The 17,158-nt window shown below is 40.1% G+C and overlaps 1 protein-coding gene across 1 annotated transcript in view; it reads right to left on the bottom strand.

Annotated features, from left to right (window-relative positions):
• SHROOM2 (shroom family member 2) overlaps nt 1–17,158 on the bottom strand; it is a 168,866-nt gene that overhangs the window by 58,490 nt on the left and 93,218 nt on the right. The window contains exons 3-4 of the mRNA XM_061627086.1: nt 6,205–6,336; nt 975–3,627 (exon numbers count right to left, since the gene is read on the bottom strand). Coding sequence (XP_061483070.1) covers nt 975–3,627; nt 6,205–6,336 — 2,785 coding nt within the window. The remainder of the gene's footprint in view (nt 1–974; nt 3,628–6,204; nt 6,337–17,158) is intronic.

The raw sequence follows: 17,158 nt of genomic DNA, 5'->3' as shown, positions 1-17,158 counted from the left end.
CACTGCCTCTCAGCCTCAGAGGATGGCAATGGTAAACCACCTCTGAATACTCTTACCATGAAAACCCTATTCATAGGGTCGCCATAAGTCAGAATCGACTTGAGGGCAGTCCATTTACATTTTTATGCTGCAATTAATGTTTCATTCAGCTATCCACCATGACCTCAAGGTCTTGTTACTAGTTAGGCCTGCTAGTTCAGTATTTGTGAAGTCAGAACATTTTTATATAATTACATTGAGCCTCACTTGCCATTTTATTTCCAACAAACACAGTTTAGAGAAACCCTTTTGGACCTTTTTACAGTCTGTTTGGTATTTTACCATTCTGAATAATTTGGAGTCATCTTGGCTACAGCAGTGCTCACCCCTGACTCTTAATCATTTATCAATCAGTCAAAATGCAAGGAGGACCCTGATGCTTACTTACCTCCTCTGTGAGAACGCCCTAATTATTCCTACCCTTTGTTTCCTGTACTTTAACTGTTTTCTATCATTTGACCAATTATAGACCCAAAAGATTATCTATCCTCTTATCCCAAGATGGAGATTAATCACAAACCTTTAGTGAGGGATTCTGTGAAAAAGCTCTTTCAAAGATCATGTATATAATGACTACCTAGTTATTCCTGTTTCTATGCCACAAGCAAAATAAAGAAACAGCAAATCCTGTGCAGAAGCTCTCTGCACATGCCGGGGGGTGGGGGTAGAATTGGTGGTGAGGAGCAATAGAGGTTTGGCTGGTAAGCCAAAGTGATATTTGCAGAACCTTGAATATGTTTGTATGCATAGCACTGTAAGAGTAAAGGGAAATGAAAGGCAACCATGGATCTCCTACATTACATGTACTTAGGTCGTGGGACCATCAGCCAGCATCTCCATTCATCTCTTAGGCTTAAGAACCTGCTTTGTTCTCCTATAGTCAAAAATTCTTTCTTTTTAGAAATTTTAAAGATAGGAATAGAAGTGACTTTTACCTGTTTGTAGAAATCTGTAGAAGGGGATGACCTGGACCGTTCATGCGTACATGGTGATTTCTCAAGCTGCTCATGGCCAGCATCAAGGATGTTGTCAGCTGAATGATACCTTCCCGAGCTCCGAGTCTCTATAAGTTTCCTCTGCTCTTTCCAAGATGCTTGGTATTCTGCAAAAGTTTCTAACCTCTGAGATTGTCCAGATTTTGATTTCCAGCCACTAGGATGGACATTTTCCTTGGGTCTAACATATGCACCAACCATATTCTCAACTCCAAAAGAAGCTGACCGCATCCTTCTTTCATACCACAATCCATCAATCTCACCTTCATGAAAATTGGTATGAGGATTGTTAGCAGGCTGAACTTCTGATCGACCATAGGGAGTATGTCTCTGTGAAGATTTTTGATAAGCAGGCTTACTAGTTTCTTCAAAGAACTTCCACCTATCTGCAAATGAACCCAAGGCTTCATCAGAAGTAGCTGGACGATGGTGTGGGTGATCACCTTCTGACACCCCAACCTCATTTATCTTCTCGGGCTCAGAATAAGATTTCAATTTTTGTTCTGTTGTGAACCTCTTCCTAGCTCCAATGCGAGAAATATGGTGAACATTATTACCAGATGAAGTCTGTTTAGAAGACTGTCTAGCTTCAAGGAAGCCTGATTCATCTTCAGAGACAAGAGCCAATGGGGAAGAGTTATAATTATTAGCCCTCCGGTCTGGAAGATAAACTGTAAAACTGGGTTCCAAATCCCTTCGTTGGAAAGAGGTGGCCTTCAAGACCCTGGCCTGGGCCTCTTTCAGATTGTCTTTGTACACACTAGTAAAAGAACTTTCTGATGAAGAGTTTATCTTTTCTGCTGAATCAGGTTTCCAGTTCTCAGTGTACTCTTCTGTCTCAGTTGACCCTGTTAAGAAAGCTGTGCTTTTGCTTTTCTGTAGCTTTGCTCTTTTCATCTGGATCTCATTTCTCAGTGTGGTAGCAAAGCGATCACTCCTTCGTGCATTTTTGCTCAGATTAGCATCAAATGCAGGTTGTTTAGTAACCTCAATTTCAGTGGCAGGATCAGCCTGGCCTTTTCCTTCCTGAGCTAAAGAGTGCAACATTGGGGTCTTCTGAGGAGAAATTTTGTAGCTCTCTTCCTGACTCCACTTGAAATCTTTTGGGGCAGCTTTACTGTTGGACATTAGGGCACATTCCCACCCGTATTCATGCTCAAGGTAACTACTGTGATTCTCCTCAAAGTTCTTGGTCTGCCCTGGTTTTTCAGGGAAGTGTATCTTCTTGGCATATTCTGTTACAACAGTTCTAACCTCCTCTCCTTTATTTGCTACATGACGACTGCTCTTTTCACATACATCCACAGAAGACTCAACAGGTTGCTGAGGTAGACAGTTTTTGGGACTCTGGATCATTGTAGCTATGGGAGGACTCTCTTGTGGTCCAGAGGAGGCATGGCTCCCTATTCCAGGATTCAAACATTCATCTTTGTGTAGTGGTCTTGAGTTTCCCTGAACAGGCTGTTTCACTGTCACACAGTAATAGCGACTTTGCCCAGTGTTATCCATTTGCTCCTCAGAACTCATGTCAGAAGAAGCGGTAGTAGTACTATCAAGTATCCTGGCTTGGTTTGGATGATAGCTATGTTTGTCAGTGGGCCTTTCCTGAATGCCAGCATAAGTGGAGAGATGCCGCTGCTCTTTAGGTGATGCAGAGACTTTTGCATTGCGAAAGAAAGTGCTTTCATCACTGTACTGGCGCTGATGGTGATGGCAATGATGCCCATAAGCAGACTGTGCAAATCGAACATCAGTACTGGATAGAGATGAATGAAGTCTGTTGAAATTTCCCATGTTATTGTTGACCCTGTCCCCAGCAGAAGACAAACCATAATCCAGACTGAGATCAGATCTGTAAGTTGGTTTGCTACCCTGCCGTCCTTCTGAGGCCTTGTCAACTGCCCTAGTATCTCGCTTTTGTTGCTCTACTGTTTCAGTACTCCAATCATTCTTGGTTTGTGGCCTGTGCAGGACTTCAAAGTGCTGGGTGCTCTGAATACCATCTGGATGCAGAGGAGCATGGGCTCTCTCGTGACTCTTGGTGGCAGCAAAGCTATCACTACGAAGAGGAGGTGGTGGGGGGGGAGGAGAGGGTGACTTTTTCTTATCTGGGACATACCACACAGGTCCAAAATTTGATCTTCCAGACCCAGAATACTTTGAACCAGAATGATCTTCCAGTCGGGGGCTCTGGTTGTTTTCATACTGTACAGGAGGTGGAAAACAACTGGGTTTCTCCTCTAATCCTCCATTATCACTTAGAAATGAGGCAGCCTTGCTATTGATTGGTTTTGGGGTTTCCCAATGACCCACTTTGTATCCCACATTCTCTGTTGAGGCAGCATCTACATTGGACAATGTGTGGTCAGGTGTGCTGGAGCTAGTAGAAAAAGAGCCATAGGCAGAATCCCTTTTGCTGGGATTCCCTAGGTGGTCAATGCTGTTATTGGACTTTGCAGAGGAAATCTGTCCATATTGATATATTTGGGGTGAGTGATCCCAACTGTCCATGCTTCCAGCAGAGCTGAATTGGTCTGAGGTACGATGTAGATTTGACTGATCCCATGAGCTTGACAAATCATGGGAAGACGAGCTATAGCAAAATTTTAAAAAAGGGGGACTCTCATTAATACAGTGCAAACAACACACACACTCTCTGTTGGTACAAAGCCACATTAAGTTGAAACCTAGATAATATTACAAAAATGTCAATATTATAAAATCAAAACTACATCTTACAAGTTGTGCATACTACCAATTGTGCAGTTACTAAGAAAGGTACAAGGTGCATATAATCGCTACAGGAAAAAAGACCTTAAGGCAGCCTTTCCCAACCTTTGGGTTCCCAGATGTTGCTGCACTACAATTCCCATCCTTCCTGACCACTTGCAAGGTTGTTTTTAAATTGTTTTAATGTCATATTTTTAAATTGTTATAATTTGCTCTGGAACCTTTGTGTAAAGGGCGGGTAATAAATGATCATGATGATAACAATAATATCATCATCATCACCACCACCAACCACCACCATCATCATGTGAGGAGCTTATTGCAAAGTAATAATTTGACACTGCAGTTTATTATTATGTACTGTTATGTATTATTTAGTATTATGTATTGCTTATTATGAATATATTTATATAATTTTTTATTGTATGGATATTATGTTGTGGAAGCGTGCTATAATGCATCTCGCTGTACCAGGGATTTGGATATACCACAGATTTGACCATGCCCTCAGAAAAGTACTGTATACCCTATCTTTTTGTTTGTTATACCTCTTTTTGTCCTCTGTGTGCCTTGTCTCTGGTGAGTCCTCAGTTTGCTTCCCCTGGGTTTTTACAGTCTTTTTTCCTCTCAGTATTCTTTTGAAAATCTCTTTCCTGACGTCCCCCTCCCTCCTGCCCCTTTCCTTCCTTTTCCTTACTAAGGGATGGGTATCTCTCGAGCCTTCTCCAAGTTCTTTCGTTACTATCTGTAGAGCTATATCTTTTTTTTTACTTTTGTTAACTTATCTTCTCTCTTACCCTTCCTGCTTCTTCCTTCCCGCTCTGTTCCTCAGTTGCAGCGGGTTTTTTTGCCTCTCTAGGAACCAGTACTTGCTGGTACTCTTTTGACTCTTTTAGTGTAGTTTTCATTATAACACAGAAAAACTGTAACACAGGCGCAAGCTTTGTCCCCTGCCCCCCATGTTATAACGAGCTTTCACTGTTTTTGTTTTGTTGTTTACATTACTGTGTTGTAAACTGCCCTGTGGCCTTTTGATGAAGAGAGGAATATAAATTCATTATTATTATTATAGGCATATACCACTCAGTCATTAGCATTTCATAAAGTCTGCATGGCATATAAAGCCAAGGGAATTTCCAGTGAAGTCTCTATTGCCCCAGGTCCTAACAGTAAAGCTTTGACATGGGCTCTTCTGCTACATGTATCTTGTTTTTCAGAGGTACGTCTCCCAATCTGCCACTACAGATAGTTAAAGCATGTAGAAGCAGACAGGACCTCCAAATGAAGAAAGTGCATGACAAATTTTCATCTTACTTTATAATACATGTCAATAAGATAATTAGGAGTATAAAGTAAGAGATTTTTACTAAATAAGTAAATCTGAGATGAGGCAGAGAGGAAATTGTTTCTGGAGCCATGCTGGATAATAAGGTCTGCCAATAACATGTACAGTAGGAGTGGGGTATGAGGTTAAAGTGTTTAAAACAACAAAGAAAGCAGTTTTACTTCAAAAGTTCAGATTTATATTATCAACCCAAACAGTAAATAGTAGCACATGTCTAAAGGGCACTTAATTTTACTTTTAGAAACATAGCATGAAGCATCTAAAATTATATTACCTAGTACTCCGTAAAACTGGATGAAGTACCACTTTAGTGCCATGACTGGTAAACATATGTGTTTTGTAAATTAAAAGTCTGCATACTTTTGAGACATATTTTATATGCATCTGAAACAAAGAAGCAAATGCAGCATATTGGGGCTAAATGAACACTTTGTAAGAGCTTGTAACTAGATCATGGTATACCTGCATTAGACAGACACATTTTACCAGCTGAACTAAGATGCAATTCATTTATTTTCTGTTCCAAAAAGAGTTCTCACACAATTACCAATTGCTGAGGGAGTTTCAGTGATTGAACAGGCAATGATGTGTCCTACCTAGTTCTTATTAATATTATATAGCAAGCAGAGGTATAATTAGTGAAAGTAATTATACAACAGTTCTTTAGATACACACAGGAGTGAATCAGAATGTGTTGCTTTTAAGGACTCGCTTTGGATTCAATTACCCACTCCTTCCGACAGGTTACTGAAGGAAAAGGTGTATTTTGGTACTTTTAAAAGTGTTTACACACCTGAAAACTGATGCCTGAAGAAAGGCCTAGAGAAAGGAAAAACACCTGCCAACAGAACTTGCAGATATAACTCCTCACTCTATTTACCTATCTGCATAATGGAAAACATTGTGCAGGCTAATGGCTATCAGGCACATGTTATACTGAAGTTCTGTCTTTACACAATCCCCTTTGTGCACAAAGACCAAATAAAAATAAAATTGTGAGTAGCTGACAGTTTTAAGATAAGGAACAAATCAAGGCAAGTAATTATTTTCTTCCTGTTGGAGCTGGATGCATGTCAGCTTTAAACAGGAACTCACCTTGCACGATACCGAGAGTGCCATGAAGCACAGGCATTGGCTGAGGAGCGGCGTGACGTGGCTGTCTCAGGCAGATTCTCAGTGAATTTGGTCGCATGCCAGGAGTGGGGCCTGCAGGCTAGATCATTTTTTCTGGAATGAAAAAAGAAACTGCATGCATTTTTTGAAAATAATTGTAACAATCAACCTCAGACCTAATTAACAAATGCAATAAGTAGGTTCAAGTGGCAGAGCAACATCTGCTGCCCTAGGAAATCACTTTTGAAAAGAATTCAGGTGGTTGTTTTTTTTTAAAAAAGAAAAGCACCTGAAATACAGACAGTGAGTAAATGACAGTAGATAAAGCCTGGACTGTTTCTCCCCCACAAGGATGATATATAAAAATGTTAAGTGCCTACTGATTATCTCTGAAATTCTCTGTATTCTAGACGCATATAGAGTCTACAACTATCAAGTCTTGTACACTTGCATGAAAGAACAGAAATGAGAAACTTTGTGCTTGATCAGGTGTTAGACACCACAGAAGGTATGGTTCTGTGGCAAAGGAATGGAACTCTGATCTAGAGTCAAATCCCTGCTCATTAAGAGAGAAAACAAAGTGGGGGGGAAAACAAACCCAGAGGCCTCACCCCACATTCTCCAGTAGTGCTAAGACAGAACAGTATAGTGTCCAACTGAGGGGTCGGCATTGATGGGCACCTGTGGAGGCCCATACACCAGCAGGGGGCTGAAGCTAACCTCTAGTCCTTGCTCCTCCTTGCTGTTGTTGTCTGTTACTCCCCCCCACTCACCTAAGTATCCAGAGTGTCCAATAGCATAGAAAATGACTCTATGCTTCCCTCACCTCAATTGGGTTCACAAGGACTGGGCCAGCAAAAGCCTGGTAGAGACAGTAGCAAGGAGAAGGACCTACTGACACAGGTGCCCATCAAGAGCATCTTGCCCAACGCTTACCCTACAAAACTGGAGCCAACTGTACCCCACCTGTTTTATGCACCTGACTGCAAGGACTTTGTTGGTTTCTCCCCAGCTGTTAAGAGGAAGCAGTGATGCAAAAGAAGTGGGCAGGCAGGGATGGAGGAGCAAGACTGATAGTCTGCTGTGGTCATCTGACCGTTCTGTTGTGAAAGATGTCACAGAAGGCCATGGGGCCTGTTTTTCTACATCTGTCTTCATGCTAACTCACATCATGCTTCTCTTAACCCATGCGAACAAAGAAGCCAGCATCATAATCTGATTTGTTAAAGCAACCGTCTTCCATTTTAGCTAAACGGCTTGAAGGCTGATTCAAAGTTTTGCACAGCTTGGAGCATGTAGAAATCAGTACTATAGCAAAAGCTGCATGAGGGTTGTCATGCTACCCTGCAAGATCATTCCCATTTCCAAAACATCTCCAAGTCCTACATAAATCAAGTTTCCCACACAATGTTGCTGTACTAATGCTTCAATGGAGTTCTGTACATGCAGATCTAGTCCCACAAATTTAGTGATAATTGTTGTGGCTGACTCCACAGTCAGCTGATGAATCCAATTGTCTAGTAGAAAAGTAGTTCTTTACAATGCAATCCTATACATGTCTGTTTAGAAGCCCCAATGAAGTTCAATGGACTTTACTTTCTGATAAATGAGAATAGGTAGGATTGCAACCTTCATCCAGTTTAACTACAAATTGTTAACATTTTTTGTGCCTGACCTTAATAAGTATGCATGGTATAACCAGAATGGACTATACGTAATGTTGGTGAAACATGAGACTTCAGAACTTCATGGCCAGATGTTCAACATGGAGAAATGGAAATGGGAAGGGAGGATTTCAGAATGGATCCCTGGATTATTGAGAAGAGGCATGGAATTTTCTATCAGGAGAAGGAACAAGGGATGCTGTCTTTGTGAAACCAACGCCATACCTCATGGAGCTTCTCAAGATCTTTGTAAGATAGATCCTGGCCATATGAACATCACTTTCAGGCAGCATTTTCTGTGTTACAATATCCACTACCACATTCATCGTCCTGAGCAGTCAGGCGAGCAGAGGAACACAGGAGACCAGAGATTCTCAGACTTTTCCATAGTGAGTCACATCCCACATTAGAATAAAAGCAGACTGAGATGTATGAGTTGACTAGCAGCCCTTGCTTTCATTCCATGATTGTGGGCAGGGAAAGACAGAGAACATTACCACACCAGCCCTTACAGAAACACTAGCATAGCTTAAAGCTCACTAAAAAGAGGAATTTGCTTAAACACATTTGAAAACCGTAGGGGTAGAAACAAAGCAAAACAGAGGAGAGAGATTTGGGCTTTTCTCTCTGTGGATGAACTTTCAGATTTTTTAAAAAATAATAATTATATTGTACATTTCTGAAATATTTGGTTAAGTACACTATTATAGATTGTTACACGGGAGATGATTGGCTTAGATTTATTGTATTATATCAACAACAAACACAATAATTGGCCACTACAAACAGCCAAAATGCAGCTTTGTTTTTTAAAGCTCCCTTTAACTCATTGTTTCTTCCTCATAAAGACCACTATCAATAGGCTATCCAATACAGAAATTAATCTCAAATCTCTTGGTGCAAACAGAAAAGTCTGAAAAGAGAAAGATATTAATAAAAATCATATTGCAAGAGTGAAATATTTTGCAGGCAACCAGAGTGGTTAGCATTCCCTACTATTCTTCTGTATTAACTATAAGTGACAGAATGAGAACACCTGAACCAGCAACCCAGAAAATACATCTCTTATTAATGGAAATAGCAATAACACATTTGAAACAGAGCCTTCCTTCTTCAAGTGTTCCTAATAAAGCAGACATGTTTGATGCATCTACCAAGTCTTTTAGGAAAAGGGGAAGGTAATTTAAGATTTGAGAAGACAGGACAATGAAAAAAAAATATTTCTGTGCTTTTTACACCAAATAGATCATATGCCATAGCAAGCCTCCAAAGTTTCACAGGAAGAGGATATCTTTGCTAATGTTTTCAGTGAAATCTATTTTGTCAGTATTGCAGAAGCTGAAACAGCAGCATTCTCTGAAAGAATGAGCAGCTAATGAACACACTTAAAGTGAGTGCCTTGATTGCGCCATCTGTGCATACAACATTATTTTTATAGTGCCCCAAGGTGTACTAGGTAAATAAAGAAATTGAGTGGAAAAAAATAGGTATTACATACAGGTGCTATTTATGTATGCCAACCACCATCGGGCACAATTCCCTCCCATCCCCCCCAACAAACCTGAAGCTCAACTTGTAAATCTAACAAATATTATATAATGGCATACTACCAAAATAGAACCAAACAACAAATGCAACCAATTTTGCTTTCTGGAATGATCCCCCACTCCCCCAAATGGTATGTTTTGGTCTCGAAAAATAAATAGACAAGGTCACAAATAGATAATAGAAATTATGAAGGCGGGGGTTAAAATGTAGGTTGGTACTTGTGGGGGTCAACAATAGACAGACAGACAGATGAACAAATACACCACCTGGATGGAAAAGGTTCAGAAAAGGGCAACCAAAATGATTCAAGGGAATAGAGCAACATCCCTTTCAAGAAAAGGTTAGGTAAGAGGCAACATGATAGAAGTGCATAACATTACACATGGCATAGAGAATGTGGCTAGAGAAAAGGTTTTCTCCATGTCTCATAACACTAGAACATCCAATGAAGCTGCATGTTGGAAGATTCAGGACTGACAAAATAAAGAACTTCTTCACACAGCGCATAGTTAAACTATGGAATTCACTCCCCCAAGAGGCAGTGATGGCCACTAACTTGATTGGTTTTAAAAGATTATTCTTTCATGGACAAAAAGGTTATCAGTGGCTGCTAACCATGATGGTTATTGCTCTGCCTCCATAGCTGCAGGCAGTATGCAACCGAATGCCAGTTGCTGGAAACGGCAGGAGGGGAGAGTGCTCTTGCGCTCAGGTCCTGATTGCGGGCTTCCCATGGCCATCTGGTTGGCCACTGTGAAAACGGGTTGCTGGACTAGATCGGCCATTGGTCTGATCCAGGAGGCTTTTCTTATGTTTTATAGGGCAGGTAGTTTATAAACACTTTTAAATAAAAAATAAAATAAGTCATTTGCAGTTCTTAGGAGTTAGCAGTCAGAGCCTGGAAAAGGTTTTTTGTTGTCTTTGTAACAAAAGAAAGCAGAATGCAAATTTATTTAACTGTTTGCTGTTTTCTTATTGTTAAGTGTTTTAATAAAAAAGGAAAACAAGTAAAAACCCAATGTAAGCAACCCTTTTAAAGTACAAAACCCACAATTTCCATCTTGCTTCACAATGGCCTGGTTCACATGACATGGTAAGCAACACTATGGCTTACTGGGAATGTGCAGGCTCCCAGAAAAGAGAGGCAGCTGCTTTGCTTTTCCCTGGTCCTTTTTGTTCCAGTGCTAAGCTAAGCCAATATTTGACTTAGTGTACTGTCTGAACCCAGGCTCTTTGTAGGCTCTCTCCTCACAAACAGCAAACTATAGCCAAGATTTGGCTGCAGCTTGTGGTTAGTGAGGTGAAAGCTTAACCATGAGCCCAGGTTGAGATAACACACTGACTAAGCCAAACCTTGGCTTAGCTCAGCATGGCACAGGAGCAAAAAAGGACCAGAGAGAAGCAAAGCAGCTGCAAGCTCTTCTTTGGGATTGCCTTGTCCCTTCAGTTTCATCAGACATCTTCAACACTGAGATTTTGATGTAAGTTAAAGATGCATCTATTCACCCAGAACTTTGGGTCTTCCTAATCACTGAGTTCCTAGATGAGGAGTTTGTTGTAGTGACTGCTATATCATTTATTTTAATATTTCAGATGTATTACTATATTATTATTTTGTTTTTAGCGTACTGTAAGCTACACTGTGGTCTTTGATAGGTGGAGATCTAGCAGCAGCAGCAGCAGCAGCAGCAGCAATGTGAGGGCCCAAATGCTGGTTATCTACATATCTTTTGGAACAGTAACCAAATCAGCTCAAACTAAAACAGCAGCTTCACGTCCTATATCTGAATGATTTTACCACACTATGCTTAGGCAAGAAAAGCATTCCATAGATATTCTGTTTTTCTTAAAATGGGCAGCAATGTGCGTGGTGTTTTGAACAGCAGGTTTCAGGATAACATTTTTATATTCTTTTATATTCTTTTTTCTTAATTTTCTAGCTGTACGATTGTATTTTATGTAATTGTATGTTTGTGTTCATGTAGTATTTTCATTGGATGATATCCAATGAGTCATGCTGAGAACATTACTTTATTTATTTCAATGGGTTTACTATGGATATGACTTAATTGGATATCACTCGTATATTTGGTATGTTTGTATTAATTTTTTTTAAAAAAACCATGCACACTTTGGAATGAGGCCCAGCTAAATCTAACAGAAGTGCCGCTGCTTTCAATGGGGCTTCATTGTGACTAAGCCTAACATATGTAAGCTGTCACTTCACATTTTGCTAGGATATTTACTGATTTCAAGGGGTTTGCTAACATTGCTGCTTGAATTTATTTTAATCTCACAGTTCACATGGTATACTAGATATGAACTTATTGATGGGAAAACAAGATCATAAATTTAGAAAAGAAAGCACATGTTGACACGGAATGAGAAATGTCAGTTAATCATTGTTTTATTCAAGGACAACATTCTCACCCTCTTTTTATAAGATGACAGCAATTGCTTGCTGCCCATATTTAGAGTGAAATTCCTCCCTCTACTGGCCACTTTAAGCTTATTCCTTCATCAAAGTCTATGAAATCAACACAGTGCAAAAGAAAGGGGAGGGATGACGAAAAAAGAAATGCCAGTTAGAAAATGGGAGATCTTGTGACAAATCTAAGAAATAAGTGATTTAAGTGCCGGTTATATTGTTCCCCCTCTAGGATGCACACCTTAACATGGTGAGGGGGGTTGAGAGTGTTGAAGAAGCTGAGAGCAATGCAGTCAGGAGACTAGACCAAGAGGCTAGACTCCTAGGAGGGTCACCCAAGGTGGAATGGTGAGACACCAGACTAAGATGCATCCAAACTCAGAGGAAGGCAATGGTAAACCACCTCTGACCATGAAAACCCTATGAACAGAGTATCCAAAATGCAATATGAGATAGTGCTGGAAGATGAGACCCTCAGGTCAGAAGGCACTCACCAAGCTACTGGGGAAGAACAAAGGACAAGTAGTGCTGTGACTAATGACACAGCTGGGTCAACGCCGAAAGGAAGCCGAGAGGCTGATGCACACAGATGCGAAAGGAGAGTCCAGAGTTGTACGACGCACAAAATAGGAACATGGAACGTGAGAAGCATGGACCAGGGAAAGTTAGAAATTGTGAAGCACGAAATGGAACCTATCAACATTACAATACTTGGCATGAGTGAATTAAAATGGACAGGAATGGGACATTTTCAATCAGGCAACTACAAAATATTTTATGCAGGAAATGAGAAATTAAGAAATGGGGTTACTTTAATAGTGAGAAGTGATGTAGCAAAAGCAATTAGGAGCTATAACGCAAGGTCTGAGCGAGTTATATCAATGAGATTAAACAGGAAACCTATTAACATAACCATCATCCAAGTCTATGCTCCAACGGCAAACGCAGAAGAAGAGGAATTTGAGAGATTTTACGCAGAAGTACAGGAAGAAATTGATCACACACCGAAACAAGATGTGCAGATAATCATGGGGGACTGGAATGCAAAAGTAGGGAAAAGAGAAGAATTAGGAATTGCGGGGAAATGGGGCTTAGGAGACATAAATGAAGCAGGAAAAAGACTTATTGAATTCTGTGAAGCCAATAATTTGTTTCTTGCAAACACATTTTTTGAGCAACTGAAAAGACGACTGTACACGTGGACATCACCAAATGGTCAATATAGGAATCAAATTGATTATATAATTGGGAGCAGAAGATGGAGAAGTTCTATATTTTCTGTGAAAACAAGACCAGGAGCAGACTGTGGTATCAGATCATGAACTGCTCGTATCGAAAATCAGAGTAAAGCTAAAGAACAACAAAACAATCATAATGCCAAAATACAATTTAAATAACATCCCAGAAGAATATAAAGATCAAATAAGGAACAGGTTTGAGGCTTTAAACTTAGTTGACATAGAACCAGAAGAACTATGAAGTCAGAGACATTATCAGGGAAGAATGCAAAAAGAGAATACCTCTAATTAAAAAGAGATAAAGACCTCAATGGATGACTGAAGAAACTCTTAAAATGGTTAAAGAGAGAAGGAAAGCAAAAGGAGACAGAAACACCGTCAGAACCCTAAATGCAACAATACAGCGACTAGTACATAGGGACAAAGAGAACTATTACAATAGTTACTGTATAGAAATAGAAAAGGGAGACAAAAAGGGAAGAACAAGAGCCCTATTCCAAAAAGATTAGAGAAATGAAAGGGAAATTTAAACCAAGAGTAGGGATGTTGAATAATCAATAGGAGAACACACTAACTGACCGAGATGAAATAAAAGGAAGATGGAAGCAATACACTGAAAAACTCTATAAAAGAGATGCCAGGATGACAGATTCATTCATGGAAGAACCGTATGATGAAGAACTAGAAATTTTAAAATGTGAGGGGAAAGCTGCTCTTAAAATACTTGGAAGAAACAAATCACCAGGAACAGATGGCATACCAATAGAGTTGCTACCAGCTGCTGAGACTGAATCCGTCCAAATTTTGACCAAAATTTGTCAAGAAATATGGAAAACGAAACAATGGCCCACAGACTGGAAACGTTCAATATACATCCCAATTCCAAAAAAAGGGGACCCCAGGGAATGCAGTAATGATTGAACTATTGCCTTAATATCCCATGCAAGTAAAGTAATGCTCAAGATTCTATAACAAAGGCTCTTACCATATATGGAGCAAGAAATGCCAGATGTCCAAGCTGGATTTAGAAAGGGAAGAGGTACCAGAGATCATATTGCATACATATGTTGGATAATGGAACTGAGAAATTTGGAAATCACCCTCTGCTTTATAGATTACAGCAAAGCCTTTGACTGTAGATCATGGAACACTATGGAATGCTTTAAAAGAAATGGAGGTGCCACAGCCTCTGATTGTCCTGATGCGCAACCTATACTCTGGACAAGAGGCTACTGTAAGGGCAGAATATGGAGAGAAAAACTGATTGGTTCCCAATCTGAAAGGGTGTGAAACAGGGGTGTATTTTATCACCCTATTTGTTTAATCTGTACACAGAACATATCATACGGAAAGTGGGATTGGACCAAGATGAAGGAGGTGTAAAAATTGGAGGGAGAAATATCAATAATTAATGTAAGATATGCAGACGATACTATACTACTAGCAGAAACCAGTAATGATTTGAAACGAATGCTGATGAAAGTTCAAGAGGAAAGCACAAAAGACGACTGCGCCTGAACGTCAAGAAGACTAAAGTAATGACAACAGAAGATTTATGTAACTTTAAAGTTGACAATGAGAACATTGAACTTGTCAAGGATTATCAATACCTCGGCACAGTCATTAACCAAAATGGAGACAATAGTCAAGAAATCAGAAGGCGGCTAGGACTGGGGAGGGCAGTTATGACAGAACTAGAAAAGGTCCTCAAATGCAAAGGTGTATCGCTGAACACCAAAGTCAGGATCATTTAGACCATGGTATTCCCAATCTCTGTGTATGGATGTGAAAGTTGGGACAGTGAAAAAAGCAGATAAGAGAAAAATCAACTCATTTGAAATGTGGTGTTGGAGGAGAGCTTTGTGCATACCATGGACCGTGAAAAAAACATATGATTGAGTGTTAGAACAAATTAAACCAGAACTATCACTAGAAGCTAAAATGATGAAACTGAGGTTATTGTACTTTGGACACATCATGAGAAGACATGATTCACTAGAAAAAACAATAATGCTGGGAAAAACAGAACAGAGTAGAAAAAGAGGAAGATCAAACAAGAGATGGATTGATTCCATAAAGGAAGCAACAGACCTGAACTTAAAAGATCTGAAGGGAGCTCCAGCCGCCACACTCCAGCTGACAGCGATCAGCTGTAGCGCGAACTCCCCCATTATACCTGATCATGTGCTCCAGCTGATCAGCTGTAGCGCAGGGAGCTCCAGCTGATAGCGAGCTACCCGTGCTCCAGCTGAACGCCTCGCTGGCACAGCTGGATTAGCGAAACACCGAAAAGAGGGTCGCCGAAAAGCTGGGCCTTACTATAGTCATAAAAGCAAGTATAAAACAGTTGCAAAACAGCCTAAAGTGGCATGATTCTGAATTTTGGATTGGGTGAGTAAAGTTCCTTATCACTTGTGGTTGCAGTCCTGTGTACACTTCCCTGTTTGAGTAAACCTCACTAAATACATTGGGACTTGCTTCTGAGTAAACATGCATAATATTGCACTATAAATATCTTTACAGGTTGTGCAAATAATAAACATCTTTAACAGTCATGTTTATATAAATATTTCTTCATACTGTCTCAATGAGTATCTCATTTCACACTATGGTTGTACATTATTATTTCTTCTATACTGTAAGTGTGCCCTTCTTCCTTGGGATGGTCACGGTCCTCCTCTGTTGTTTTCACCCTGAGAGGCAGATTAGGCTGAGAGAAGGAGAGTAGCCCATGGTCACCCAGTAAGCTTTGTAGTTAATTTCCATTTTAAAATATTAATTCAAACAATTTATATGCAGGCAAACCTTATGAAGCAATGCAGATTCACACAACACATTTAAAGCACACCCAACTCGTATTAAAAGCGCATGATGTCCCCCCAAAAATCCTGGGGAGTGTAGTTTCCCCCTCAGAGTTATAGTTCCCACCACCCTAAACAAATTACAATTTCCGTGATTCTGTGGTGGGATTCATGTGCTCCAAATGTGTGTTGAATGTGGTTTGAATGCATGGTGTGGTTCTGCCCTAGGTATGCTGTGCATTCATTAGTGAATTGAAAAGAACAATTTTGAAGATACTTTTCTAAAAAGGCAAAGGGTTGTAGCTCAGTGGTAGGGCACATGCTTTGCATGCAAAAGTCCAAAATCCAATCTCTGGAAAAGACTATTGCCTGGAATCTTGGAGAGCCAATGCTAGTCCAGGTCATCAGTACTGAGCTTGATGGTACCAAATGGCCTGAGTCAATATAAGGCAGATTCTTTTGTTCCTAAAACAGGAAAGAGACCTAAGGGCCACAGTGACTCCAAAATTTATTTATGTATTGTATTTACAACATTTATATACTGCTATTTGAGAGCCAGTGTAGTGTAGTGGTTAGAGTGTTGGGCTATGACCTTGGAGACCAGGGTTTGAATCCCCACACAGCCATGAAGCTCACTGGGTGACCTTGGGCCAGTCACTGCCCTTACTGCACTGACTCCTTACTAATAAAAATCAATGCCATTTCCATTTATGTTACAACAATGGCAAAGCATTCAGACAAAATAACATGATGCTAGTGCTGTCTGATAATTTCATACTGGCAGCTCTCTTGCTTGCAGGGCTGTGGAGTTGGTATGCCAAACCTTCGACTCCGACTCCTCTATTTTTCTACTGTCCGACTCCGACTCCACCCAAAATTGCTTCCAACTCCACAGCCCTGGAAAGGGCTGTAAATGTCTTTATAAATTGGAAGCTCTCATAGAAGCATTTGTATCGCTGCCTGAATATGCGCTGATCTTGGCATCACAGCATTTGTCTTCATCTGGGTCCTGTGTCATACACTGACACACAAAATGTTTTCCATCTTGAGTTATGGTGAAATGCTCAACTACAGCTGACTTCATGGGAAGTTTCTTTGACATTTTGAATTTATATTTTAAAAAATTTGTCAATCAAAATTTATTTTGAAGCCGGAGTCGGAGTCGGTTAAGCTTCTTGGCTTAACATTATGTGTGAATGTGATTTACGTTTCATACAAACAGGTTGCATGGGTTCAGTTGTATGAACTTAACCATAA

The sequence above is a fragment of the Rhineura floridana genome, chromosome 5, assembly GCF_030035675.1.
Source record: "Rhineura floridana isolate rRhiFlo1 chromosome 5, rRhiFlo1.hap2, whole genome shotgun sequence".
NCBI lineage: Eukaryota > Metazoa > Chordata > Lepidosauria > Squamata > Rhineuridae > Rhineura > Rhineura floridana.
This window is presented reverse-complemented; position numbering and strand designations above follow the sequence as displayed.